We start from the raw sequence: 27,012 nt of genomic DNA on the forward strand, positions 1-27,012 counted from the left end.
GTATCTACTTTGGCACTATTACATCAGTAGTAAAGAGTCTCTATCTCACTTCATGGGACAAGTAGAAAGCATCTTTTTATTGAATCATAAGCAGGGGAATGTCCTTGAGAGATTTGCCACTTGTCTATCCACATGGTAGCTCCTACACTGTTTAGTTGCAATATTTATAATGGAAAGAGTAATGGAGAAGCATTCAACATCAAATGATGCTTAGAGGAAATGACTGATTCCAAAGGTTTATTTTTCTTTCCTACTTGATCCAACATCAAATGCTCGCTTTCATTTTACTTGCTAAAAAGGGGAAAGAAAAAACAATACATAAAATTAATAAAATGCATATGAAAACCAACAACAATGGATACAGGGGAAATTAATGCACATTTGGGTACGTCCCAAAGGTCTTGCCTCTTAAAGGCAATCCCCATGATGGCTTTGAGAGTGGACTAATGCTGTCCTAATAAGCTGAAACGAGCTAGATATGCCTCTTGGACATCATTGTCTAGATTTCACAATTAAATATACAGTTTTTATTTAGCTGGTTCATTTAGACCTAGTTTTAAGGCACACATCTAGTGCCTGGAGCATTAGAACTGAATATTGCCATGTTAAAAGAGCTCCTACATCATGTATTTAAATTCTTGTATGGACTGGATGACTGTAATGTGTGAGGCCCCTGGTTCAACAACCATCATTCAGCAATCCCTGAATGACTACAAACACAAATGAAATCTCCAAAATGACCACACAATAAGAGTTATTAGCAAGTTTAATTTAAGATCTAATGCTGGATTCTCTGAGTACACAACTGGTTCTGCAGATTTTTATTTCACATTCTTTTGACTTGTGCACGTAAAGCCAGCAGCTGGAGCTTATAACTCTTTACTTGTAGCAAGGAGGATAAAAATGCTCTTGAGTTAAGTCCCCAGGAAAAGGGGGATCCCATTAAGGAATCATTACATTTCTGTTTATCTAAACCACTGTTAGCCAAAGTTAATTCAACTGTAGCTGAATCAAAGCATTTCTTTTATGTCTAAAGCAATTTTCATTAAGGTTTTTGCTTAGTAATTATTGTAAATCCAACCATATGAAGGCCTAAGTGGCTCCCTAACATCTCTGCATGGGGTTGAATTTCACCCACAGGGGAAGAATAAGTTGCTTTGGCTACTTTCTTACTTAAATTTGATTTTTTTCCCCCCAGTCTTCTATGGAATATCATATAGATATTTTAAATGGCATAAAAAAATTAAAGACAAGCATTTCTAAAAGACAAGCATTTAAAGAAGTAGACAATGAGTAATATGTTGCTTCTCTGAAAACTGTGCAGTTAACTGTCCCATGCACCTTGGGGAAAGCTTAGAAGATGTGACCCAATGATGTTAAGTGTGTTAAGAGCATGTGTGTGTATACGTAATATGCGTGGATTTGTATACATGTTTTTTTAAAGCCTGGTTCTGAAGCCCACATAGAAGAGTTTGATCAAGTATCTGTCTTGCTCTAGGCTGCTAAAGAACGGAGATTGTTTAGCCCAAAGTCTTCTGGTTTATACAGGTAAGACTGCAGAATAACAGGCAGTGGGATGTGCGCATGCTGCATGCACGATGTGAAAATTCCCATGCCGGCATATGTGAATGGATGAGTCACAACTGCTCACTGCCTCCTGTAATTACACTAGTGTGTCTTGTGCACGGGCAGGATTTAAGCTTTCCACCTTAATCTTTATGCTTAGTGTTTTGGCTGATTGCTTTATAGGAAACACTAGCCACAAGGGCTTAGCTAAGTAGCTGGTGCAGCTGGGGCTTTGGCCTGATGAAGAAATGGCTTTAGTAGTTTCAGCTATTACTTGCATCTCAGAATGTGTGTCTGTGAAGCAGCAGCTTCAATTCAGGACTGGAGATAATTGCAAAGAAGGGCTTGCAATAGCTGAAGTTAGCACACTTTCATGAGTTAGCTGGGTCAAGGGCAGGCCTTCTGGATTGTTCTTTTATGAATCATAGAATCATGGAATCACCAAGTTGGAAGAGACCCACTGGATCATCGAGTCCAACCATTCCCACCAATCTCTAAACCATGCCCCTCAGTACCTGATCCACCCACACCTTAAACACCTCCAGGGAAGGCGAGTCAACCACCTCCCTGGGCAGACCGTTCCATTGCCTAATGACCCTTTCAGTGAAGAATTTTTTCCTTATGTCGAGCCTGAACCTCCCCTGGCGGAGCTTGAGGCCATTCCCTCCTGTCCTGTCCCCTGTCACTTGGGAGAAGAGGCCAGCACCTTCCTCTCCACAACCTCCCTTCAGGTAGTTGTAGAGAGTGATGAGGTCTCCCCTCAGCATCCTCCTCTCCAGGCTAAACAACCCCAGCTCTCAGTCGCTCCTCATAAGACCTGTTCTCCAGCCCCTTCACCAGCTTCGTTGCTTTTCTCTGGACTCGCTCCAGAGCCTCAACATCCTTCTTGTGGTGAGGGGCCCAGAACTGAACACAGGATTCAAGGAGCGGTCTCACCAGTGCTGAGTACAGAGGGAGAATAACCTCCCTGGACCTGCTGGTCACGCTGGTCCAAGCCAAAATACCATTGACCTTGGCCACGGGGGCACACTGCTGGCTCATGTTCAGTCGGCTGTCAACCAACACCCCCAGGTCCCTCTCCTCCAGGCAGCTTTCTAGACAGACTTCTCCTAGTCTGTAGCACTGCATAGGGTTGTTGTGCCCCAAGTGCAGGACCTGTTGGCCCTGTTAAACCTCATGCCATTGGACTCTGCCCAGCGGTCCAGCCTGTTTAGATCCATTTGCAGAGCCTCCCTACCCTCCAGCAGATCAACACTTCCACCCAGCTTAGCGTCGTCTGCAAACTTGCTAAGGGTGCACTCAATGCCTTCAGAAATGAGAAATGAGCTTCAGGCAACTGGGGGGATAGTGCTTTAACCTGCTGAAAGAGCACGTTCTTGTCCTTGCCTGTCAGGCCTTATTTTGGCTTATGAACCCTAGGGAGAGTTTGGGTTGGATTCTTACTGTGTCATAATCTACTAGTTTCTAAGTAGCATTCAGGTACACAGGAGCTCCTGGAGTGGAAATACAAACCTGCAGTGCCCTGCCCTTGGTCTCAATGGGCAGCGTGAATGCAGAGATTGCACAGACCACACATACAGAGGAGAAGAGACACAGGGCCCCAATGAAAGAAGCACTCATAAGAACCTGGAGGCAAAAGAATGGTTCAAACATCAGCTCAGTCATACGGGAGTGCCTGCTGTTAAAAGAACAGACATAGGGTCACAAACAGTTAAGATACTCAACAATAGAGAAATGTTTTGTGAATCCTAGAGCTTTCAGAAAGTAAGAAATACTAGCAAGCTAAGATCTGGGAAGAGATATTTGCAGATCTGCAGCTGGCAAAGATCACACGAGTGCACTGTATAAACATCAGATAAAGAAATAATTAGCCTGGTGGTGGGAACTGAGTACATTTTTTTTCTCTTTTTGTGAACTTCAGGGACATCTCTCTATATATTTGATATCAACAATCTGCACAATGTTTACCAACATTATCAAGCATGCTCTTACTTGTGATATAAATGGGGCCACCATAGCTCCAACACGGCACAATGACCCACTTATTCCCATCCCCAGGGCTCGCATTGTGGTGGGATAAACCTAAAACAGGGCAGAAAGAAATTGTGTTAGTGTAACTATGATATTTTATAAGTGTCCTTAATTTTCCTTTTTTTTTTTTCCTTAATTTTTCTTCAGAAGGACCCATTGCACTATCAAGGGCAGCTACTGGGATAAGATATGAAAAGTAATAAAGGTTCCTTTGGGTCTCATTTGTGCTATTACAAATTCACCATCTTCTGCCCAAGGTGAAGTTTTAGGACAAGTCCTTCAGAGCTGGGTGTGACTCTCCTGCTGTTCACTACCACTGCCTCTACCACCTTCCTCCCAGCTGTGCTGGGCAGTTCACATCAAAATCACAGAGGACAGGCTGGGTGCTAAAGGAAGAATTCAATTTATATTGCCAGGCCCTGTGTCTGGAAAGCAGGAAGAAAGGATATTGTCTGAAGCCTTCAGGGCTGCCTATTTATTTCTATCAACAGCACTCTTGTTTAGAAGGAAGAAAAAGAAAAAACATTGCAATAAGCAACCTCCAAGTTTGAAGGAACATGCTTTGTGCATTTTCTTTTTCACATTTCCCAAACACTTGTGTCCATAAAACACTTAAGTACGTATTTTGCTTATCTTTAGTTAAGTGCTGTTAATATCAGTAGATTTTATCAAGTATACTCATAGAAGCCTTTGTTTAAATACTTTACTGGGCCAAGCCAATGTAAGTAGGGTAATTCATGAAGAGTACAACCATGTGGCTGGAAAGGAGATTTCTGAGTTTCATTTTGGTTATGGATTAAATATTGAGTAGTATTGGTTTACGATATGGCCTTTGAAGCAATGGTCTGAACATCAATAGCATCCAGTTCAGGAGTATTATAAGGTTAGTACTTAATCAAGCCTGGTGCATGCCTTAATATAGTGTATAGGATTGAGCCAGCCCAGGGGGAGCTACTTCTGTTTGGTTTTTATCACTTTACTCAAGATGGAAGGCAATACATTTAACACACAATTGTGGGTTGTTTTTTTTTTTTAAAAAAAGATGAAAATAAACCCAACAATGTATACTTAACCCATAGAACTCATGGCTTAAAAGTTGTGTGAAGGACAAATTCTCTGAAGGATTAAACTATTTGCAGACAGAACACAACAATTTTCATTAAGTGAGGAAATACACACACACCACATCATTCCGTAAATGCTGGAAAAGGTTCCTTTTCATGATAGCCTGTTTTCTAATCTTTCAGGGATCAGGGAGGGAAAAGATTGTGGCTTTTGGAAGATGATGGTACACAACATCCTCAAAAATAATGATTTGTAATAGCTGTCAAAATGGGTCCATAGGGTATTCCTCTTCCATCTGCTCTTGCCCTCTCCAACTAGTAATCTGATTTCTTCTCTGATCTCACACGGCTAGGAAGCCAGAGATACTTAGTTCAAGAAAGGTGACTCCAACTAGCCAAAAAAATGGCAGCGTTGCTGGATACAGGCAAATGGGCTTTCATGACCCAGAGCAGCTCAATGTGCTTTCAGAAGGACCCACCTCTGCTGTGTAAATGTAGATGGTGTTGAAGTTTGCAGAAACCAAGGCGCGTAGCATGAAGAGAAACCCAATCATGCCTATGCTAGAGAGAAAGCCATGTGGAGCAAAGAGTTAGTGTCACTGAACAGTGATTAGCAGAGATGCAACCTAATATATGCACTGTACTATGGCTTTCACCAGCTTAATATAAAGGGAAAGCATGAGGAAAAGTTGATTGCTGACAAGTAATGCCCTTTTCTTTGGGCATGTTTGAAAACAGGGTCCTCTATGTTAGGTTTCCTTTAGGCCAGTGTTAGGGGCTGGAGAGAATGATCTGAACAGGACCACAGTAGCTCAGCTAGTGCCTTCAGCATTACTAAGTCTTCCAGCCCAGCCCGTGTTTTTGACTCCTTTGTAAAACTGTTGCAAACAAATAGAGCCGGGCACAGTGTCAGGGGAAAATAAAAAATAACAATAGCACCACAGAGACTGGTACCTTGGTGAATGGCTGTCAGCTTCCTGACAGGGGCTCATTTAGCTTAACAACAATTTGCAGCCTCCCACTCCAGCTCCCAAGTATTTCCGCCAACCTCCAGGGCCAGTGGCCCAAGGAATCACACAGAATCACAGAATCACAGAATAACCAGGTTGGAAGAGACCCACCAGATCATCGAGTCCAACCGTTCTTATCAAACACTAAACCATGTCCCTCAGCACCTCGTCCACCCGTGCCTTAAACACCTCCAGGGAAGGTGACTCAACCACCTCCCTGGGCAGCCTGTTCCAGTGCCCAATGACCCTTTCTGTAAAGAATTTTTTCCTAACGTCCAGCCTAATAAAGAATTTTTTCCTAATGTCCAGCCTAAGGAGAAGGCAGCAGGGATGTACATGGCTGGTGAGCAGCCATCAGGCTACCAGCCAAGTTTAGAGGAAACGACAACTTGTTTTTCAGTAACTGTTAAGCTCTGCCAGCTCAAGAGGGGTCTTTCTTACGCATCCTTACAAAGCAGCCTGATAATTACAGCACTCATGCCAGCCTTTTGCTTGATGCCTTGAGCTCCTCTCAAAGTGCCTGACTCTACAGATTAGAGGAGACATACGTAGCATTGCCAACAATGAAAGAAAGGGAGGAAGAAAAAGAGAGATGGAAAAACAAACATGACTTTTTTCATGACTGGATGTTCTTCACATAATTTTTCATTTAGACTGCACTAGAAAGCAGCAAGTTGTACACTTAGGGGAAGACATGTGGGCTGAGTAATAAAAGTGAGTTGCTCAGCATGCCCCTGTACCACAGCATCTGCTGCTGCAGCTTTTCTAGGAAGTGCAGGGAAACAGTCAGAGCTTTTTTTCAAGTGTACAAGAATTACTCGCCTGGGTGACTGGAGAATACCACAGACACTGCCCTCTGCCCACAGCACTGCAACCCCCCAACAACACCCACACACTGACTGAGACTACCTTGAAGTGCAGATATTAAGGAGAAGAAAGAATAGTGCCGTACATCCCATGGTGATGCACAGGCTCAGGCGTCTTCCAAGGAAATTGATGCCGAGAATGTTCAAAGGATTTACTGGGGACGAAATGGGAAACCATAAAATGTTAGATGACCCAGCTGTAATGATTGTTTGTCTTTATAAACTTCATGCAGCATGCCAAAAAAAAAAATCCTTCTCTGCATCCCCAGGGCCTACCAAATGCTCTATAAAGGGTGCAAACCCTATAATTGTCTTTGTGTCCCCAAAGCCCTGTAATTTGCCCTCTTTGTTTTTTTATTTTGTCCTTTCACTCAGAGGTTGCAGCCTGTCCTCTGAAATTGCCATGTTGTATTATGGCAGGACAGCAGTACTGGTCCTGACCCCTGCATAACAGGGGCAATGGAGGCACCTGCTGAGTGAACACCACAGGCCTGGGTGGTTTTGGGCCACAGCCCATCCAGACATCGGGGCCCAGAGAACGCCCCATTGAGTTCTTCCATGACCCAGGAGCCAAGCAGGCAAGTGAGTACATCACTGACTGGTCCCAGCGAGGGGTTGCACCTGCAGGATCCAATACCCAGTCACTATACAGTTCAGGTGCTGAGATATGAACCAAGGAAAAAGTTCACCTCCTGGGAGCATTGCATTACTAGACCCCCATACAGTGCCAAGTTCTTTCCAAGGTGCCTTTGGGCTGTCTTGCCGTCCTCCAGCACTCTGAGGCAGGTGGCACTAGGAAATGTTTTGGTTTGCTGTGGGTTCCCTGAGCAATTATCTGTCCTTTACTCTAGTGCTCACACAGGACATGCTCCTGAAGCCACTGTCTCTTCAAAAGTAGGACACTTGTGTGAGGCATTTATTTACAACGATATGACTATTTGTAATCCTTGCTTATTTATGACCTTCCAAAAACTACAAGCCTGGTAATTTGGGAAGCCAGGACTGGTTCTATTAAGTTAGAAGCAATTTTCCCTGGAACTTAACCAAGGTTGTCAGTAAGTACTAATTGCAAAGGAGGTCTCTGGCTCTGCTGTTGGAAGGACCCATGATGAACTTGAATTATTCACCAGGGGAACAGTGCCCTCACTTGACTCTTGCCACCTGCTCATGACCTGTGCCCCAAACCTTCATTTGAAGAGCCTGTGCCTCACACTTGCCACCAATACTGAGATATTTCAATCTCTGGCACGTCACTAAATAATATGCAAAGCTTTTAGCTTTGCACCAGGTATTGGCTGGCTGTGAAAAGGGAATGGCAGGGCAGGGAGGGAAGAAGAGGTTACATGCAATCTCTCCAACTGTGCTAATCATCATGGTCTGGTAGGCAGTGGGACCAAACAAGTGGCAGTAGCAGGGACTGCGGCTTTCCTCAGAGTTATCGCTGGAGTCCTGCACTGGTGGTGTTGCGGAGCCACAGATGAGATCCCTCTCCAGTAACTCAGCGCTGGCCAAGATGACGCCGTAATACGCGAAAGCTATGCCAAGCCTGAGGGGGAAACTGCAGTAAGTGATGGTAACAAAAGAGGAGGCTTGGGAATTGGAACGCAGCAGGGTTTGGATGCCCTGGGACCCCAGCTGAGTGCACCAGCTCTGCCACACAGCACGACTTAGCCTGAGGCCAGCAGCGTCTTGGGCACCCACCAGGTGACTGGTCACCCCGCGCACAGCACACCACTACCACCCATGTCCACGCACCTCTCTTCCTCAGAGGACCTCACCCCAGCTCATAGCTCATCCTTTTGCTTTCCCGTTTCTTGCTTTACAGCAGGCGACCTGCTATTGTCATGCTGGGGAGAGCGTAACCCTTCCATCTCTTTCCTCAGGCAGGGCTGCAAGTGGAGACGTTCCCAAACCATCCCTGCCCTGGGGGCCCTGACCAGGGATTCTCAACATCAGCCCCCAATGCTTGCAGCTCACGTAAAGCAACTGGTCATTTTTTTAAGTCCTTATCTTTTCTGCACAGGGATTTCAAGAGAAGCTTTCATTAACTGGCTGGAGAGGCTCACATCACACCCTGGCTGCCTGTTAAGAACACAACAGTGGTGATGGCATCCTGGCTATGTCATTATTGAGTAATTCAGCATATGCCTAATCATAAGTAGACGGAGAAGTAGTTTTCAGGTTTTTTATCCCCTCTGGCAGTTCCAGAAATGAGCAGCAGAATCTGGGCTAGGAAACGAGCTGCCTGGGGAGGCGGGGGGATGCTCAGGGCACAGGGAGTGAGAATGCAAACCCCAGAACATGCCAGCAACTCTTGGGGCCACTAGGAGAAAAAGAAAGATTAAAAACAAAACAAGAAAATTCATAGAATCATAGAATCACCAGGTTGGAAAAGACCCATGGGATCATCAAGTCCAGCCATTCTTATCAATCACTAAACCATGTCCCTCAGCACCTCGTCCACCCGTCCCTTAAACACCTTCAGGGAAGGTGACTCAACCACCTCCCTGGGCAGCCTGTTCCAGTTCCCAATGACCCTTTCCGTGAAAAATATTTTCCTAGTGTCCAGCCTGAACCTCCCCTGGTGGAGCTTGAGGCCATTCCCTCTCATCCTGTCCCCTGTCACTTGGGAGAAGAGGCCAGCAATTTCCTCTCCACAACTTCCTTTTAGGTAGTTGTAGAGAGCAATGAGGTCTCCCCTCAGCCTCCTCCAAAATATTTCATGACACTCATACAAGTTGAGGCAGAAACCCCTAAAATATTCAAGGTCTGACTTAGCAACATTTTGGCTTAATGAGTTCCCACAAACCCACTATTTATACATTTCCATTGTAGACAGCAAAGTCATTGAAACATATATTGCCCTTGCACGCAGCTAACAGGAAGATCGTCTATGAAACCCATCTCTCTTCAGCCTTAATTTTCCCTGTCCAGTGGCACTGGTAGTGGTTAATGAGTTTCTTTTTAGAGCCTTATTTCACTGATGCATTGGCTGGCCTGTAATGGTGGTACATTTGTCCTGGTCTCAGGGAGAACAGTTTAACACCTAGAAGGGAGGTGGAGCTGCAGGCACATTGTGGTGAACACTGTGGGCAGGCACGGGCTTTCTCCTGCAACTCTCATCTGTCTCCCACCCCACCTCTCCAGAGCCACCCTGTCCTGAGAAAGGACTCATGGCACCCTGCAATGTCCTGGAAGTCTAGATTTTTTTCTGCCTATGTTTACACCAACTGACATAGGGTGTCTGAGGCACCATTTGAGCCCAGGACAAGCCTACAATGACCTGTGCTCACATATTCCCCTTCCAGCTGCCAAGGATATATAATCACCTAGAGGCAGAAGTGGTGCCTTTTAATGGCAGAGTCCAGGGGAGACTTCTGCTCCCTGCACACATTCAGCTGAGAGGATGAGCTGGTAAACAAGAGGAAAAAACCAACAACTTGTCGTACCATATGATCCATATCTGCAAACTGGTTCTGAGGTATTTGGGGTGGAAGAGGTCCTTCAATCTTCCTCTCTTTTCCTGCAAAGCATTTGATAGAAACAGATTTTTTTTAAGAAAAAGATGTGTTATACAGGGGCGAGTGCTCTGCTGATGGCACAGACAGACTGACAGATGGTGTAACACAGCACCCCACCAGCCCTCCAGAGAGGGAAACCCCTCTTCTCAAATGATGCTCAAGGGAGGACTCTCTGCAAAGGATGGAGGGGAGGAGATTAGAACACCCTGAGTGTTACCAGCCCCTACAGCCCGAGCTCCTGACAGTCTGGTCCCAGCATGATTGTCATGGTGCCAAGGGGGGACCTGGTTGCTGCTGGGGGGCCAGCACTGCCAGGGCTACTGGCAGCTCCTGTTGCCCCACGTGCAGGGAAGAGGGGCCCAGCATCCACTGCACGTGGAGCAAGTTAGTTGCAGGAGGCCTGAAATGCCGGTGAGCAGAGGAACAAGCAGGCACTGGGGGGCCTTGCCTACTCCACTGGTCCCCAAGAGCCGGCAGCTGCCGCAGCATCTCACCACTGAGGGGAGATGAGTTCACAGGGATGGTTTGGGTTGGCTTTATTTTCCTTACCATTGCTTAAGCGTCAGTGGGTGCAAAACTAACAAAAACCCTTCCCACAGCCAATGCAGGTCTATTACATAAATTCAGCTAAACTACTGGGAAGCTTTAATCCTAATTAATTCCAATACAATAGCACCATCTTGCATGAATTGTGAAGGACAATACTGGGTGCCTGTGGGATTGAATAAGCAGCAAAGAGGTCCAGGAAAGGGACTTAAATGAGTTGTGTAATAATTTTGAGGCTCTGGAAAACAGTTTTGTCCAGCCTTCCTCTCTTAGGGATCAAAGGAGCCACCTGAACAAGTCCTCCCATCCTGCAGTCAGCAGGTCCCAGACTGGGGATAAGGAGGAGCAATAGCGGGGGAGTATCCTCACCCCAAGGTCATCTCCCAGCCCACCTGCAACACCCAAATGTGCTTTTGGGCATTTCGGTCCCATAGTGATCAAGTCCTGATCTGCTTAGCTATTTACAGGTGGACACAGCAGTATCTCTGAAATGGCTTCTCCTGCTCCGAACCTCTTCTGCTGGTCCGTGGCTCCCCACTCAGGGACCCAGGGTGCTAGGACCAGCAGACAAGCTGGCCAGGGGCTGGGAGAATCCTGTGGGAGTGGTGGGTTGACCTCATAGCAGGACCCCTTGCAGCCTCACAGGCCACTGTCCTGACGGGGACCCTGAGGGGTAGGTCCCAGACCTCAAGGCACAGGAGACATCCCTGGGGGATGGATGGGCAAGAAGGAAAAACATGTTTTGCTGGGAACCCTTTTAGTGGTAAAGGAATAAAATCTTTTCTCAGCATATTTTTCTGAGGAAACACAAAGAATGTGAAAAAACCCAGAAAACTCAATTCCATTTTGAGGGACAGGATTACTGTCTCTCCAAAAGAAAAATGACAGCTTCATCATCCCATTCAATAGTTGTTTGGAAAGAAACCAGTCAAGGAGGGGAAGAGAGGCAGAGCAAGATGTGCTTGGCAGTCCCACTCCCTCCCTGAACCCTAGATGCCTGCAGCCCTGCCTGGGATGGAGGGTTTGGCACCGCTGAGGGCTTAGCTTACCTTGACAGGCTCCCTCAGCACCCCCTCCGGCAGTGCTGCCCCGTTGATCTTGGCTATCTTCCGCAGCGTGGCCATGGCAGCTGCCACATTTCCCGTGGAGATATTGTACCGCGCTGACTCTGGGATGAACTGAAAGCAAAGCAGTGCCAGAAATTCTTTCTGCACCTCTCCATCCACGTAGCTCTACCGACTGCCTCCTGTCATCTACAGGAGCCTGGCTGGGTTAGCCTGGGGCACCACCTAAGTTGGAGCAGCCTTTTACCCTTCCTCCTCCCCAGCCATACCTTGGGGAACCCCTACATATCTCAGCTCCCCATACCCAGTGCTGGGGCACTGACCTTGCCCAGAAAACCTATTTCTTGGACAAACCCCTGAGCTCTGCTATTGAGCTGTCTGCGGCAAGAATTATAAACAATTAAATGTGTATCACTGAAGTAATAGAAATTAAAGACCCCTCCTTTTTTAAAGGTGTGTATGTTGAGCATGTCTTTTTTTTCTTCTGGACTAAAAACTTTTGCTACCCATTTTTTTCCGGCAAAAACAATCAGGAAAGCCAAGCATTGAAGTCATATGAGTGGACCTTCACAGTGACCTTGCATCTGACTGCCCAAGCAGCACCCTAAACAGACTTGTGCATTCATTCAGCTGCAGGAAAGGCTTTCACATCTACACCAGCTTAGCTCTGCAGTGCCCATTAGCACTGTAAGTAGGGATTTTTCATGTCACTCCCCACAAATAAGATGGTCCTTACGTCCAAGGCTGATATTTCTGAAGCATGAGTAAACCTGAGGAAGCATTTGCTCTGTGAACACTTTATGAAGGTGTCTTTCCTCAGCCCTAGCAAGTGTAAAGATTGAAGAGGGTATGCTGTGTCCACACTAGACTGAAGACATTACTTGTCATTTTTTTAATACCCTGACTAGCCTTGTCTTCCTCTTGATGCCTGGCCCATCACCATGGTCCTTAGGTACCACTAGCAGCCTGGACACTGGAGTCTGAGGTGCTGGAAGGATACAGCATGGCAGCAAAGCCAGAGGCTTTGCAAAGCAAAGCAAAGCCAAGTCATTCACCACAGGGTGACATCGTCTACAGCCCTTCTGGACCATCTGGACCTTCCCAAGCATCTCAGATGAGAGGGCTGCTGTGATGAAAGGAGAACACAGGGACAGCCCCAGGCTTGTGAGGGTGGAGGGTAATGCCTGTTGGTGCCTGGAGATGCCAGCTTGGTGGCAGCACAGCAGGAAGCAGAGAAAGGAGCTCTTCCTACCTTGAACACCAGGATAAGAAGGATGCCTGGGATGGAGGCAATTCTGATCAGCCACCGCCAGCCAATGGTTGGGTTCACCACCGATGCCAGGCCGATGATTAATAAGGATCCTGCCAACCAAAACACCTTTCCAAGGGAAAGGAAGGGGTTAAAACATGAACACATGGCAGCAATTTATTTATTTTCTTCCTTTCTAGTCTAGTTCCATGGATGGGTGGGGATCTTTGCTGGGGAGCACTGTGGTTCAAACCAAGCCATCCATGGCTGTCTGAGAAGCTGAACTTGGGTTGAAGAAAAGAGAGGAAGAAAGACAAGGACATGGGGAGGGACAGCTGAAGATAGTCTTAATTAGCTCCAGATGAAGACAGATAACTTGCTTTGGCTACCATTGTACTTAAAGCACTTCTTTTGTCTTTCCAGTCTCTTCTCTGCTAATGCTTATGTCCATGAATTTCCCTCTTGTCTAAACCTCTGCTGGGAAGCAGCAGATTTACAAGCACTGAAGTAAAACACAGGCCAGATTTCCACTGCTGGAAGTTGGTGGGTCTCCAGTAGACTCAATACCAAGTTGTACCAATGGAGAATCTGCCCCTCTGATCTGCAAGGACATTCCTCCTGGAAATTCACTTGTTGCCATTAGAAGACACCTCCCTTTCCAGGGGACCACACAAGGGACCTCAGCCAACACAAAGCACAAACAAATACAAAAAGCCACAGAAAGTTCATGAGTAATCTGTGGGCAGAAATAATGAATTTCTGGGGAGAAATACAATATTGTTCTTTTTTTACAAATCTCTGTGTTTCTGATGACACTTTGATGATAAAGCCCTGGGATTGAACAGGCAGAAATGAAAAGCAAATTACTTCTGTCACCAAGACTGTATACAAACACTTTTGGTTCAACAGTCAGTTGAATTTGTGTGCTACATGAGGCTCCCACTGATCATTTGCACATGCAGAAAGTGCCCATTGCAGAAATCTGTAGTAGGCAATGACCCGAGTCACATTTGCCGTGGTCATTGCCCAGCAAGTGGTCACAACCCTCCCAGCACATCTCAGGCCAAATTTGGGACTATTTATGCCAGCCCCAACTGGCACAAAGCCTGGTGCCTTCCTGAGCAGGGACAGAGAGAGGTGCAGATTAGGACCTCATTTGGAAATCAGGTCATTAACCACTTGTCATCACTGAGTGTCTAAGGAGAGGAGATGAACCAAGGTCTGGAGGAGGCCAGTGGTACCACAAGCTCCAGTTCCTGCTGGCTTATCGGCACTGGCCCTGTTAGGGCGGGCAGCACTATTATCGACAGGACAACGAGAGGCTGAGTGTCAGCCTTCACTCAAAGTCTCCATGCAATGTTCGGAGCATCTAATTATTTGAGAAGATATAGCCACTCTTCTGCAAGCAGCTGCCTTTGTACAGCTGGGCAGCAGGCACTCACTCGGACCCAGATAAGTCAGAATACTCTGCAAGAAAGGCTGATGTGCTGGAGATCTGTCTTTCAAACAGAGGCAGGACAAATCTCTTGGGACTCGGGACTAGAAGGAAAAGTAATGTGCTCATTCTTACCTGGGATAAGGGCAACATATATCCTCGGTACTTGGTGGGCAAAAATTCAGTTTTTATGATAAGCCTAGCAAAAAAGGATTAAAAAAATATGCAGAAATACAGCAACAAAGAGAGTTTCTATACTAATTGAGTAGCAGTTCAGGACAGGTCAGTCAGTCCTGGACGCTGCTGCCTATGGATAGAGCACCATTCCTCTTCCACTACTGAGCACCTAGAGATGGGGGAGATGCAAGGGAGATGCACGGCATGAATGCCCTCCAGGCCATGGCTGTAGGATACAGGGAGGTAAACACTGCAGTCTGTGCACCAAAAAAAAAAAAGAGAAGGTCCTATGGGGTGATTGAGGTGTCAGAACAAGGGCAGAGTATGTTTCCAAAAGTGGACAATTTTTAATTAATATTTCATTAAATAAAGAAAATGGTCCTTTCCAATTTTATCAAATGGGTGGCTAACCCCTCCCCAGATCCCTCTGGCATCTCTCAAGCTCAGATGCGTGAATTGTGCTTTCTTGGCTGGAAAGAGAGAGAGGGAGGACTAAACCATAGTTGCTTTTTCTATCTCGACTAATGGAGTGTCTTACAAAATGTGCAATTTCTCCTGCACATTAGCAGCTTCTGGGGCCAAGGACCGGGGCCCTCCTGCAAAGAAGGCAGGGCTGGGAGCTCAGTGGATGCACAGCCCAGGCGCACAGCACTTTATCCTCTCAATAGCACCCATCTGCTCCCCATCCTTTGCTTTGGCAAAGGGCCCTCAGGTCAACTTGACCAGCTTCAGGTTTCTGTGTGGTCAGTAACCAGGTTTCAAGGAACCACAGAAGATGCTGAAATGTTGTATTTGGTACCCTGAGAGAGCTGAAAGAAAAGTTTCTTTTGAAAGTCTCCTAGTGCATAGATTATTAATATTGTGAATTTCTCCTCCTTCATATCCCCATTTCCATCCCAACAGGGCAAAAAGTTTCGAGTAGGAATGTTTTACATCAGTTCAAGAAGAATTTTCTACTTAAGCAGTATTGTGACTTTTTTATGAGGAAGCAGCCTTTGCTCATCTGTTACCTGTCTAATTGTTTTTATAATATATGTGCTTAATAACCCCTCTGTCACTGGTTTAACATAAACCAGCTGCCCTCTGTATTCCAGGGCTTGGGAGTCCCTGGGAACTGCAATTTAGGTTGATCAGTCAGGATTCAGTGAAATTACAGAACAGCGTTTTCTTTTCAGGCGATGTGGGAATTTGCTCCCCTTTCCACTTCCAGCCCCTGTGGAGGCCCCTTCCCTGCTGCCTCCCCCAGGTCACCATGCAGCCACAGCTTATCAGGCTCAGTGCAAGGGAAACTGGGCGCTCTGCCAGGCTCAGCCAAAATGAGCTGAAGGGCCCTTCTTGCTGTAAAACTGGGAACTCGGCCCCTCTGGGTCCAGAGTTGCCTCTGCTAACCTCCCCATGAAGGCTGGCTTGTTGCTACCCATGCCACAAGACGCGAAGCACGACCTTACCCTTGTGCATGGCCTGACACACCACCGCCTACCATGGCCCGCAGGAACACGAACCAGATGTAGGATGGAGCAAACGAGGTCAGCAGGGAGAAATAGGCTGCCCAGAGGAATGAGAGCAGCAGAATCTGCAAAAGAGGATAATTTAGGGCCATCAAGCCATGGGCTTAGCCAGATGCACGCCTCCCGTGGGACTCAGGGAAAGGACTTGCAGCCCCTGGCACTCACTCACCTTCCAGCGGCCGTACTTGTCGGCCAGAAGCCCAAGCACTATGCTGAAGATCATGTAGCCAAAAAACACCATCTAAAGGGAATTGAAACACAGCTGTGGAAGGCTTGCACCTGGCAGCACCAGACAGCTCTACTCACTGAACTGTGGGTGGGTTGAATGCTTTGTGAGCAGCAGGATGAACTGCAATGCCCAAAACCATGGGTGGGTTGGCTGCCTCCCTGTAAGCTCTCTCTTCTTCAACCTTTGAAGCTGGGGTTGGATGACAAGGACATCAAAATATGAATATGGAAGTAGAGGCGTGTTTGGGCGTTACAGCTCTGGGCACGGACGTGTGATCATGTCAGCTTGCTTCCTGGTTTTCTACAGTTGTGGTACTTTTCTTGTCCCTGAGAGGATGCCCTAGGAATTTACTCAATCTACTGGGAAATGTACTTTACAAAGCCTGCGGTGGTGCCCCTGACAATGACCACGTGGTAGATGACCTGCATAGAGGGAACACAAGTCACTCACCGTTGTCACTAAAGCCACTTGCCAGTCTTGAAGCTGCCACTCACATCGGATGAGAGGGGACACAACAGCTATTAGCATGATCTCCATGGCTTCAGCCACCTTCGGAATAAGTGTGCTCATTAGCAAGAAAGGAAGCCGCAAGGAGCCCACAGGGGAAATTCCCTCAGTCCTTCAGCCACGGCAGTCCCACCATGTTAGAACAACCCTGTGAAGCCGTGGTGCCTCTATAGTGGTCTGAGCCCTGTGCCTGATCTGGAAAACATGAGCACTTGGAAACAGGGAGAGGAGGAGAGAAAGGTGCACCTAGAAAGCAAGTGACTAGATACTCTGTGTATGTAGGAAGGCTGGGAAGAGTCATCCTTTGCAGAGGACACTTACCTAGCTGTGATAATGGAAGATCTTCAACTGTCTCTGAAAACCAAACTGCTTGGTTAAGTACCTGGCTGTGAATTCAGCATCTAACACAAAGATGACCTCTTAAAACTGTTTTTGATTTAAAACTTCATTGCTCCTTTGGCTGTTTGCCCCAGCAGCTGGCTTCAGTTAAGAAATGAATCTATCGTTTATACATAGCTAGAGGCTCTTGTATCTCAACTGCAGTGTTTCTCACGGATACATACCCACCACATCTTTAACTCAGCCTGGCTTCAGGCTTTTGCCCCAGTTCAGAAACCATATACACCATTAACCCAAGACTCTGTCAGTTAGGAAAGTTTTCAGATAGCCAAAGGTGAGAGGATGGCAGCCCTCCTGTGCCAGACCACGCAGGGCTTGGGTGCCCCAGGAATGGCATGAAAAATGCTGTCAGGTGGGCTGAACCTAAGCCTCAGGTGCTGTTGAAGACTTGCCTCATCAATACTGCCTGGTGGTATGGTGTTACAGGGCAGGGGCCAGACCACGATGCTCTTGGCCAACCTGTTTGGTTTTGCCCTGAAATAAGTCTGATATCAATTGTGATAAATATCTATTTTGGCCAAAGCTTACAACAGCAGAAATCCTGCTTGAGAAGGTAGGTGTGAAAAAAAAAATGGGCTGCAATATGTGTTCATGGTGTTTATGGATGTTATTACACAGAGATAAGGAAAATGAGAAGAGTGGGGATTTTTCAGGCCAGGGCAGATGGCTCCAGACACTTACCCCAGTGCTGCCCATGATCAGGAAAAGTACAATATGGAACCTCCCAAACCCAATGGTTTCCACAGCTTCTTCCACTGTAAATGTCTTCTGCCCTGATCACCAAAGGGAGAGAAAGAGAGAAAAAAAATCATAAGCAGTCAAATCGTGCCTCCACTTTGTGAAATATCAATGTTTTTCATGCTACTGTGGGATCGCACCATGAACAACACTGGAAAAACCTACCAGTTGTGTGTCCTCTGACCAGCACACTGGTGGCTGGGCATGTCAGGGGGTTGCTGAAACAGCAGCCAGCAGCAAAAAGGACAGACTGGTCATGAGGGAAGCACAGCCTTGTGCTGAGCTATCCCAGCTGCTTCAGAAACCCATAGCTCGGACTGCATCTGGGTAATGATCTGCTCCTTTCCCCTGCCCAAACTGCTTTGAGGCTCAGTCCCTCTGCACCCCCAGAGTTTGGGCCCCCTCCCAGCATGGGCAGTGTGAGCTGGGGCCTGCCCCAGCCCCAGTCCTGCAAGATGAGCCCAGCCAGGAGCGCTGGGCTCAGCTTCGTCTCCTAAGCCTTTATTCCCCACCCATTTCAGAAGCAAACAAAGCATTTCAAGATCAGAGCTGGGATTGCTTTATAAACAGACCTGGCAGGAAGTCTTCAGTATATACATACTTCTAAGCTCTTTTTTAGGTAAAGTCAGAGCTGTGTACCTTTTTCTGCCAGTCCATTTATCTCCCAACAAAGTAATCTCAAACCCATCAACATTACCTCTGAAATGGAACAGAACTTATTGAAGAATTTCATTAGAGAATTTTATTATTATGCAAAGGTAGGACTTTTTTAAATGGTTTTCTACATTTTTTTCATTTTAAAATGCTTTTGACACAGATATAAAAAATATTCAATATAAAATAATCCTAGAGTTATCAATATAATAAAATATTTACACAAAGCAAAGGTCTGAGACAAAACAAGCCACCCGGCTCTTCGCACCATCATAGGTAGCAGCCACCAGCCTGGTAGCTGTGATAGGAAAGGAGCAGTTTGAAGCTGACTCTTGTGGCTCCACATACAGAGGTTTTAGGTAACTGGAGTGCCAGGACTGGGAATCCTTTCCCTACCACAGCTAAATAAGGACTCAGGTTTCTAGTCCTGCCAATACAAACCCACCTTTTGGGGGTTCTTGACTCTCCATGTGGATTTCCTCCAAGCCAATAGCATTTTCTGCCTCTTTCGGTGCAGTGGCCATCTCAGCTTCTCCCGGGATCCACTTTTACTGTTGGGCAAGGCTGGGATTTAACTGTGAAACCTCTGAACAATCACAAAGTCATCTAAGCAATAAAACAGCAAATCATCTTCCCTTCAACTCCCTTCAGGCAACTACTGGAGTCGTCCCTTCCCATAGCGGTTTCAGGGAAAAATACATAGAAACTTCATATGTTAGTTGAACTGACAGAGATCAGTCAGCATATTGCACTGGATCTTTTTATGCAAAGTCCAGGGACTGCCCTAGGGAAGACTGGAGATCTGTTAATACAAGGGAACGGTGGCGAATTACCCAGCCCAGAGGTGAATGAAGTACTGAAGCAGCCAAAAGATGCTGCATTTCCAAAAGTCAAGGCACGACAGTAATCATGTACCTGACAGTAAAATGTACGTAACGGTAATTGTATATGGCCATCCTGTTTCTCCATGATGAACTGGGAAGGGAAGTGAATGTAGATTGTTTTCCATTGGTCCTCTTCACTGTATTAGGAGCTGATGGTGATGTTTTGGCTTGGCTTTGTATCACAAATCCATGCAAGCACACTACCAGGACTGCTGTTACCCTAGCATGATACAGTCATCAGTTTAATTTGCACTTCTTTAACATGGCAGATAGGCAGCAGGCTGCCCCTGATGGAAGCAGAAATTGCTACCCCTTGGGAACTGAGGTTGAATGACCACACACCACTTGCTTTACCTCACAAGCCTTATTGTCAAGTGAGTGCTCAGACACTGGGGCAGGGGGCACAACCCATCTTCAGTTTGATGACACCCTCTCCTTTGACTACCTCCCTTCAGGGTTGCTGGACTTGGCCCAGCAGCATTCACAGCCACCCAGCCGTGATCAGGGACGATGCAGTAAGAGCTCGAGGGAATTAATGACCAACAGCATTTAATGAGAGATATAAAAGCCAGCTGAGATAGAGGGCAGCATGAACATGGAGACTATGGAGTTGCAGTACTGCCAGGCTCGTTACCTTGAAAACATTATACTGAGGAGCAGTTATAAGGATGTCATTATGGGTTTAATGGCAGATGAGTCAGTTGGGTCACACACACTGGCCTTTCTGTTGCAGATCATTACAGTTCAGTATCCAGGAGGCTGTGTAGGATTTTGCTTACAACTTACTCTCAGCAGTGTCCTCAAAGGCAGCAGTAGCTGCTGGCAGTACACAGTGCCACCGGCTGAGCATGCTGGCCACCAGCTAGGGACTATTTCCAAGTGGTACCAGCTGAAAAGCAGCCAGACAAGGTACTTGGAAGAGCCCATGAAAAGGGGCAAATCTTTACCGTGTGGCAGAATTGTGAAGGGCTTTGCGATAACAAAATCTTGGGAAACGCTTTTGTCCATTTCTGTTCCTTTATGATCAGGGACTTGAAAACACATTCTGCATATGGATGAAGCCTGAGGCCCTTGCCCACCCATCCTGATGCTAGAATCATAGAATCATAGAATAACCAGGTTGGAAGAGACCCACCGGATCATTGAGTCCAACCGTTCCCATCAAACACTAAACCATGCCCCTTAGCACCTCATCCACCCGTGCCTTAAACACCTCCAGGGAAGGTGACTCAACCACCTCCCTGGGCAGCCTGTTCCAGTGCCCAATGACCCTTTCTGTAAAGAATTTTTTCCTAACATCTAGCCTAAACCTCCCCTGGCGGAGCTTGAGGCCATTACCTCTTGTCCTGTCCCCTGTCACTTGGGAGAAGAGGCCAGCACCCTCCTCTCTACAATGTCCTTTCAGGTAGTTGTAGAGAGCAATGAGGTCTCCCCTCAGCCTCCTCTTCTCCAGGCTAAACAACCCCAGCTCTCTCAGCCGCTCCTCATAAGGCCTGTTCTCCAGCCCCCTCACCAGCTTTGTTGCTCTTCTCTGGACTCGCTCCAGAGCCTCAACATCCTTCTTGTGGTGAGGGGCCCAGAACTGAACACAGGATTCGAGGAGCGGTCTCACCAGTGCCGAGTACAGAGGGAGGATAACCTCCCTGGACCTGCTGGTCACACCATTTCTGATACAAGCCAAGATGCCATTGGCCTTCTTGGCCACCTGGGCACACTGCTGGCTCATGTTCAGTCGGCTGTCAACCAACACCCCCAGGTCCCTCTCCTCCAGGCAGCTTTCCAGCCAGGCTTCTCCTAGTCTGTAGCACTGCATAGGGTTGTTGTGCCCCAAGTGCAGGACCCGGCATTTGGCCTTGTTAAACCTCATGCCATTGGACTCAGCCCATCAGTCCAGCCTGTTCAGATCCCTTTGCAGAGCCTCCCTACCCTCCAGCAGATCGACACTTCCACCCAGCTTAGTGTCGTCCGCAAAGTTGCTCAGGGTGCACTCGATGCCTTCATCCAGATCATTGATGAAGACATTGAACAGGGCTGGACCCAGCACTGAGCCCAGGGGAACCCCACTTGTCACTGGCCTCCAGCTGAATTTCACACCATGACCCTTTCTGTGAAAAATTTTTTCCTAATGTCCAGCCTAAATCTCCCCTGGCAGAGCTTGAGGCCATTCCCTCTTGTCTTGTCCCCTGTCACTTGGGAGAAGAGACCAGCACCCTCCTCTCTGCAACCTCCTTTCAGGTAGTTATAGAGAGCAATGAGGTCAATACTCTGCCAATTTTTGCTGAGAGGCGATGGAGTGTTTCACTGGTACTCACCTGCTCTGAGTCACATCCCACCATTATAGAAGTGCTGCAGCTCTTCCAGAAAAGGAGAGACAACCCCGTTCCCTGGTATTGCTGTGTAGGGCCCCTGGCGAGGCTCAGGTGCTCAAGCAGAATAGTGCAGTGCCACCTTCAACACCCCACAGTAGCCAAGACAGTCCCAGAAAATCAGGATAGCAGGTAACACCTATGAGAGACCCATGCTGCTCTCAAAGAGCAGCAGGTGAGATTCTTGCTCCAGCATCTCAAATAACACCAGAAATCTGTGCAGGTTCCTGCATCCCCCTCTGTCCAGGCATTAGAGAAGCTGGAGCAAAATTCATTCATCCATAAGCAGACAAGAAGCCACTATCAGGCAAGTCCCTGGCACTATACACACTGCTCATTTACGTCGAAAAGACAGAGATTTAGATGCAATACCAGTAAACTTCCCAACAGTTCCTACCAAACCCATGGTTTGCTCATCTCAAACCTTTGCAACCCTGTTTGCCTTGATGGGGTAGCTAATGTCTATCATGCCGCTTTGGAGAGTCATAAGTTCCCTGCTATTTGTAAATCCCACTGAAAGTACTAAATGCCAGTTACATGAGCCAGAAGAACAGTAGTGACAAAGCTGCTTCTGGCAGGGAAAATGCAGATCCTCCATCCAAAGTGTGCAATAAAGAGCACAATGAAACTGCTGCTGGGACCCGGTGGAAGGATGCTGTGACCCTACACTGGAGGGCTGTGAGGCCATAAAGGACACACAATATGCAGTGCTGCACCTAAGACCAGCTGGGAATTTTGTCAGTAAAGCCAGAGGCTTCTGCACATAACATAAAAATTATCACATATCCCAGCTATTCAGCAAATGCTGACTAAATATTTTTTCTTTTTCTTTTCTTTTTTTTTTTGAATAAAACTTTCTTACCTCTGCAGTGGCTTGTGCACAGAGGAGCAGACCTTTCTTCTTTTCTGACTGTTTCTTTCCCTTATGGCCTATTTACAGTGTTGGCAGTGCTATGGGTTTGGAATCCAGCTTCCAGGGGTCAGGTTTCATCCTTGCTGAGCAGAGGCGGGTCCCTCTCCACCTGCCTCCACCCCCCCTGCCCCGAGAAGTAGGTGCTGCAGGTTGGGTGCCTCAGTGATCATCTCTGCTGGTCACATGGCACCCACAGGTACTCCACAAGGGCGGCCCATCCCTTCTTGTGGAATGAGGTGCCAGCACCATGAAAAAAAGTGAGCCCTGTTCATTTGCTTTCTGACCAAGTACCAAAATTTAGGGAGCATTTGTGGCTTAAACTGCCACAGTGATCCTGACCTTATCATGCAGCAAATGTCAGTGCTACAGGTCGCGTTGGCCAGTGAATCTGAGCTGCAGTGGGTATGTGCTATTGACTGGGAGTGCATACATCAAGCTTTACTACTCAAGTGTGTTGGCACTGGTGAAGGCCAGTGAAGATGCTGGGACATTTTTTGTCCCTCTCTCATGAGGGTTCCCCAAATCCTTCTGATTTGAAATATATACATTGAGCTGGCAGAAGTGCTGCAATAGTTCTGTCAGTGTTGAACTCTCATGCAGGATCTCATGCCTGCAAGCATCAGGAAGACATTTGCTACCAGCCAACTTATGCTGTTTCACAGTCTTCTTTTACATCTTCCTCTTAATAATATTTAATATTCAACTACGGCCATTATTGGCATCTGATGAATGAGATGCATGATCCGGGCTGCCAGATCCGTAGCATTATGTTTTCATCACAAAAAAACCAGACAGCATGCATGTAATCACAGGAGGGTACAGCTGTTTTGGCATTCCAGCTTCCCAGCACAGAAAGAAAAAATGACCAAAGTAACAGTGAAATTCTCAGCCATAGAGATATGCTTTCAGGCCCGGGTGTTTGGGATCAAATAAAGGGATACTAAACACCCTGTGATATTTTAGTTATTTGCTACAGAAATGCAAAGACTGATCAGAGTGGAGCATGAATTGAAATGTGTGAAAGCTCTAGGAGAAACAAAAGAATGAGGGTGAGAAGAAAGGTCTCCATGTTGGCCAAGGACATCATATGAATAAGCACCATGCTCTTTGCTGCAGGAGCCAGAGGTCAGGCACCAAGAAACTGTTGACTCCTGAAGTTTATGAAAGCTCAGTTGAAGAACCCGTTCATCATGACCGAGAGACTGGACAAGAACTCAATACCTGGCCTTCCTCATCTTCCATATCGCCAAAGTCATCCTGGCAAGAAGTCCTGGTCACAAATACCAATGGCTTTTGTGAGAAGGAATAAAAAGTCCAGGAGAGAATGATTATGAGTAAGTGAAATCAGTTTGACTGACTTTGTTATCCCTTTCCCATGGTCATTCACTGAGTTTTTTTATGTTAATTTTCTACAAAATTATATAACTCATGTCAACTGCTCTCAGAAATAAACACTTTCCTAGTAATGGGATGATCTTTGAATCCAAAAGCACCCATTCCTCCCTAGGCACTGATTCCCAAGTCTATTCTAAAGTGGCATGTTTAGCTCCTGACTTTGGAAGAGTTCCTACTCAGGTAATTACAAGTCACTCCAGCAATGGGTAAAGTCCAGGTAAAACCACCAGGGTATTGTACCAAGGTCTACTAGTCTGTTACAGTGGTCTCTGCTGGATCTGACTACATCTAGTGGCCACATTCACGGTACCATCTAGAAAACATGGTCCAAATCAATTTAGCAGCTGTGGAGGGGAACAGGCAGTCACTGCTCTGCTGCAAAATCCCCCTTATCTTCTGAAGAAAAACTTTTAAAAAACAAGGTGCTCTCTGGAACACTTCTGGAGTCTTAAAAACAACCCAGATGAAAGCCAGGGCTCTTCTCAAAGTGTTTAACAATGCTGCCTCTCAGCAATTTCATGTGAATGATCCCTGATTATAAGGGGCTCAATCCTCTTGTGGAGTGGGGAAGTGCCATCCCTGTACCACGAATGCTCAGGATATTCAGTTGCACACAGAAATGGAGAGCTGAATACAGAATTAAAACAAATGTTTGAATCACTGCTTGGTACAGCAGACAACAATCTTGTCACCTGCACTATTCACAGGATAACTTGTTTTTCTTGCTTAAAATGTAAACCTCAGACAAAGAGCAAAACACCAAGAAGTTCCAAAATGGAACAGATATTCTGTTTCAGGTAATCACCTTCTCAGTTACATTGCAATTACACTGAAGGGTGCAGTAAAGATAAAATATGTGTTTACGCAGAAAATCCGCCCACCGTTTCATAAAGCAAATTGGTTTCACTGTGTTTGATAATGCATTAAACTAGTTTGCCTTTCTTCTTTCAACACATATTTTCTCCTGAGTAGGAATAAACAAAATAGGCTGGAAGGAAGAAACAAAAGTGATGTGTATATGCTGAACAATTGTGACACCAGCTGCATTCATGTCTGTGTGGGTTTTTTCTGTATTGTAGACTACCTATGCCTAAAGAAATGGTGACACAAGGCCACATGCGGGTCATGACAGACTCCTGTGTCCTCTTCTCAGCTCCAGCTGCTGCTTCAAACTCAAGCTGTGGTTAAAAGGGAAAACCAGTCATGGTTCTGTTCATAACTGGTGCCTGACACCAGTGTGGCTTCCTGAGATTACAAGGAAAAAAGCCTAACAACTGCTTTGCCTGGGGCTGTATTTTCTCCTTGGTCACTGTAGCAGAAAGGTGGCTTTCAAGCCTGGATACTGCGGACTCACTGTCAGTGATAACTACTCCACTGCATGTCCTGCTGGGAACAATCCTAGGTAGGTTTCTTTGGGGCAGCTGGATAACATGGGTACAAGGTTTGAAAACAGGGCTTGTTTGGTCACACCCCATGGAAGGGAGCAGTGTCACCTCCAAATCCATTGGTGTGCTGTGTAGGGATTTTAACATCTTCTGTTGTTAAAAAATAATAGCCTGTTGTGATTAACATTATTCAATTTGCAAGACTAGTAATTTATGAATGTTTAGGAAAGATCATCATACATCAATACTTAAAATTCATCTCCGCCGTTTTGATTCCTCTCTTCATTCTGTTAATTAGGTATTAGCATTTCTACACAGTCTGCTTTAACAACCCATCTTGAAAAATACAGCACAAGGGGAGTCATCTTAAGTCTTCACTGAGAAACAAGTTAATAGAGAGAAATAAATTGGCTGCCAATGTGGAAACTGGCGCACTCTTTTGTTTGCACAGCTCAAAACTAACACTTTTGTTAAGTGATGACGTGTGCAAACTTCTGTAATGCAGTGCTGTCAAGCCCTGGAGCAAATCAGATTAAAAAAGGGTTGTTGTAGTAAAGAATGTAGAAAATTGCAAGACTGCAATATGATCTGTCTTCAAGCTGGTTTGCATTGTGTGCTAAGTGAAGAGCTGTAGTATTATAAGGGACTTAATCATTGTCATATGATCAACCACAGCTTGAAACAACAGCCAAAACATATTTTCCTCAGAAAGAAATATGCCACAAAGACAAGGCAGTAATGGAGCAAAACGTATGTGAGCTGATTATTAACAACCAATTTAATTCAAATGCTGCATCTCCTCTTTTTATCCAAGCAGTATGCAGCTGACCCAACCAGCTACTGAGGACCAAGTACTTGGCAAAGATATCAGCGGAGATACTCAGCCAGGGGTCCAGCCAACCCAGCCAATGTAGTTCAGCTCTCAGCTGATGCAGTAGTATATGTGAATATAGCTAAGATGCTTTCTTCTCTTCTTTCAAGGGCCACATCCCATTCTGTTTCATCACATATACCCTACTCTGTGAGGGAGTGACCACAAGAAAAAAGGACTCTGGTTTGAGGACTGAAGAAGCGATGCACTGGCTTCACTCTTCTGCGGTGCCATCAATGATGTGCTTGAAGGAGAACGGAGAAAATTTGTACCCAGCTCCCACATAGAACTTGTTCTGGAACTCCACCCTAGGGAGGAGCAGAGAGGAGCGTTAGTGCTGTCCACAGGCAGGACCTATGGGTAGCTGAGAGGCTGAAATATGTCTCCCACAGGAAAAGGAAAGCAGCAAGGGTGGATTCTGACCCAGGAATGTAGGCTCCTTCTGGTGCCAGCAGCGAGACACAGGCAGCCCAGGGAGTGAACCAGTAAAGCCAAAACAGTCTGGACCTCAACCTGGGCTAACGGCACGAGTGCTATCACAGGTTTTTAGGAGGTTTTGCTGCCTCAGCCAAACTCCTGCTCCTGTAAGTAATCCCCATCTGTTTTGTTTGACAGAAACACTGGGTGAGATACA

General features: G+C 46.4%; 2 protein-coding genes across 7 annotated transcripts in view; both read right to left on the minus strand.

Moving 5' to 3' along the window:
- Nucleotides 1–181: 181 nt before the first annotated feature.
- On the minus strand, nt 182–22,928 carry SVOPL (SVOP like). Of its 6 annotated transcripts, none has more exons than XM_069858931.1 (15): nt 19,010–19,762; nt 17,854–17,945; nt 16,717–16,815; nt 16,207–16,278; nt 15,978–16,102; nt 14,488–14,551; nt 12,921–13,046; nt 11,654–11,782; nt 9,987–10,060; nt 7,881–8,083; nt 6,581–6,692; nt 5,141–5,217; nt 3,559–3,648; nt 3,079–3,192; nt 182–291 (listed from the first exon to the last, which is right to left on the minus strand). In XM_069858931.1, exons 1-14 carry the CDS (start codon nt 19,086–19,088, stop codon nt 3,101–3,103), a joined length of 1,434 nt encoding a protein of 477 aa, XP_069715032.1. In that variant the 5' UTR covers nt 19,089–19,762; the 3' UTR covers nt 182–291; nt 3,079–3,100. The 6 variants fall into 6 exon arrangements, with proteins under 6 accessions (XP_069715032.1, XP_069715023.1, XP_069715003.1 ...); XM_069858922.1 differs by having other exon boundaries at nt 5,141–5,222; XM_069858902.1 differs by lacking the exon at nt 182–291 and adding an exon at nt 22,677–22,928 and having other exon boundaries at nt 2,940–3,192; nt 5,141–5,222; nt 19,010–19,115.
- A 1,394-nt stretch (nt 22,929–24,322) lies between these two features.
- The window catches only part of ATP6V0A4 (ATPase H+ transporting V0 subunit a4), a 28,276-nt gene continuing 25,586 nt past the window's right edge, over nt 24,323–27,012 (minus strand). Inside the window, exon 21 of the mRNA XM_069858880.1 lies at nt 24,323–26,686. Coding sequence (XP_069714981.1) covers nt 26,593–26,686 — 94 coding nt within the window. The 3' untranslated portion in view covers nt 24,323–26,592. The remainder of the gene's footprint in view (nt 26,687–27,012) is intronic.

The sequence above is a fragment of the Phaenicophaeus curvirostris genome, chromosome 1 (assembly GCF_032191515.1).
Source record: "Phaenicophaeus curvirostris isolate KB17595 chromosome 1, BPBGC_Pcur_1.0, whole genome shotgun sequence".
Lineage (NCBI taxonomy): Eukaryota > Metazoa > Chordata > Aves > Cuculiformes > Cuculidae > Phaenicophaeus > Phaenicophaeus curvirostris.

What these genes read in the sequence shown, in the direction of transcription:
- SVOPL (XM_069858902.1), bottom strand. Translation starts at nt 19,088, where the DNA reads ATGGCCACTGCACCGAAAGAGGCAGAAAATGCTATTGGCTTGGAGGAA. An exon ending in TTGCAGATATGGATCATATG is followed by an intron (nt 8,084 to 9,986) that starts GTACGACAAGTT and finishes TTTCCCCCTCAG; the next exon opens with GCTTGGCATAGCTTTCGCGT. An exon ending in TGGCCCCATTTATATCACAA is followed by an intron (nt 3,193 to 3,558) that starts GTAAGAGCATGC and finishes TTTTGCCTCCAG; the next exon opens with GTTCTTATGAGTGCTTCTTT.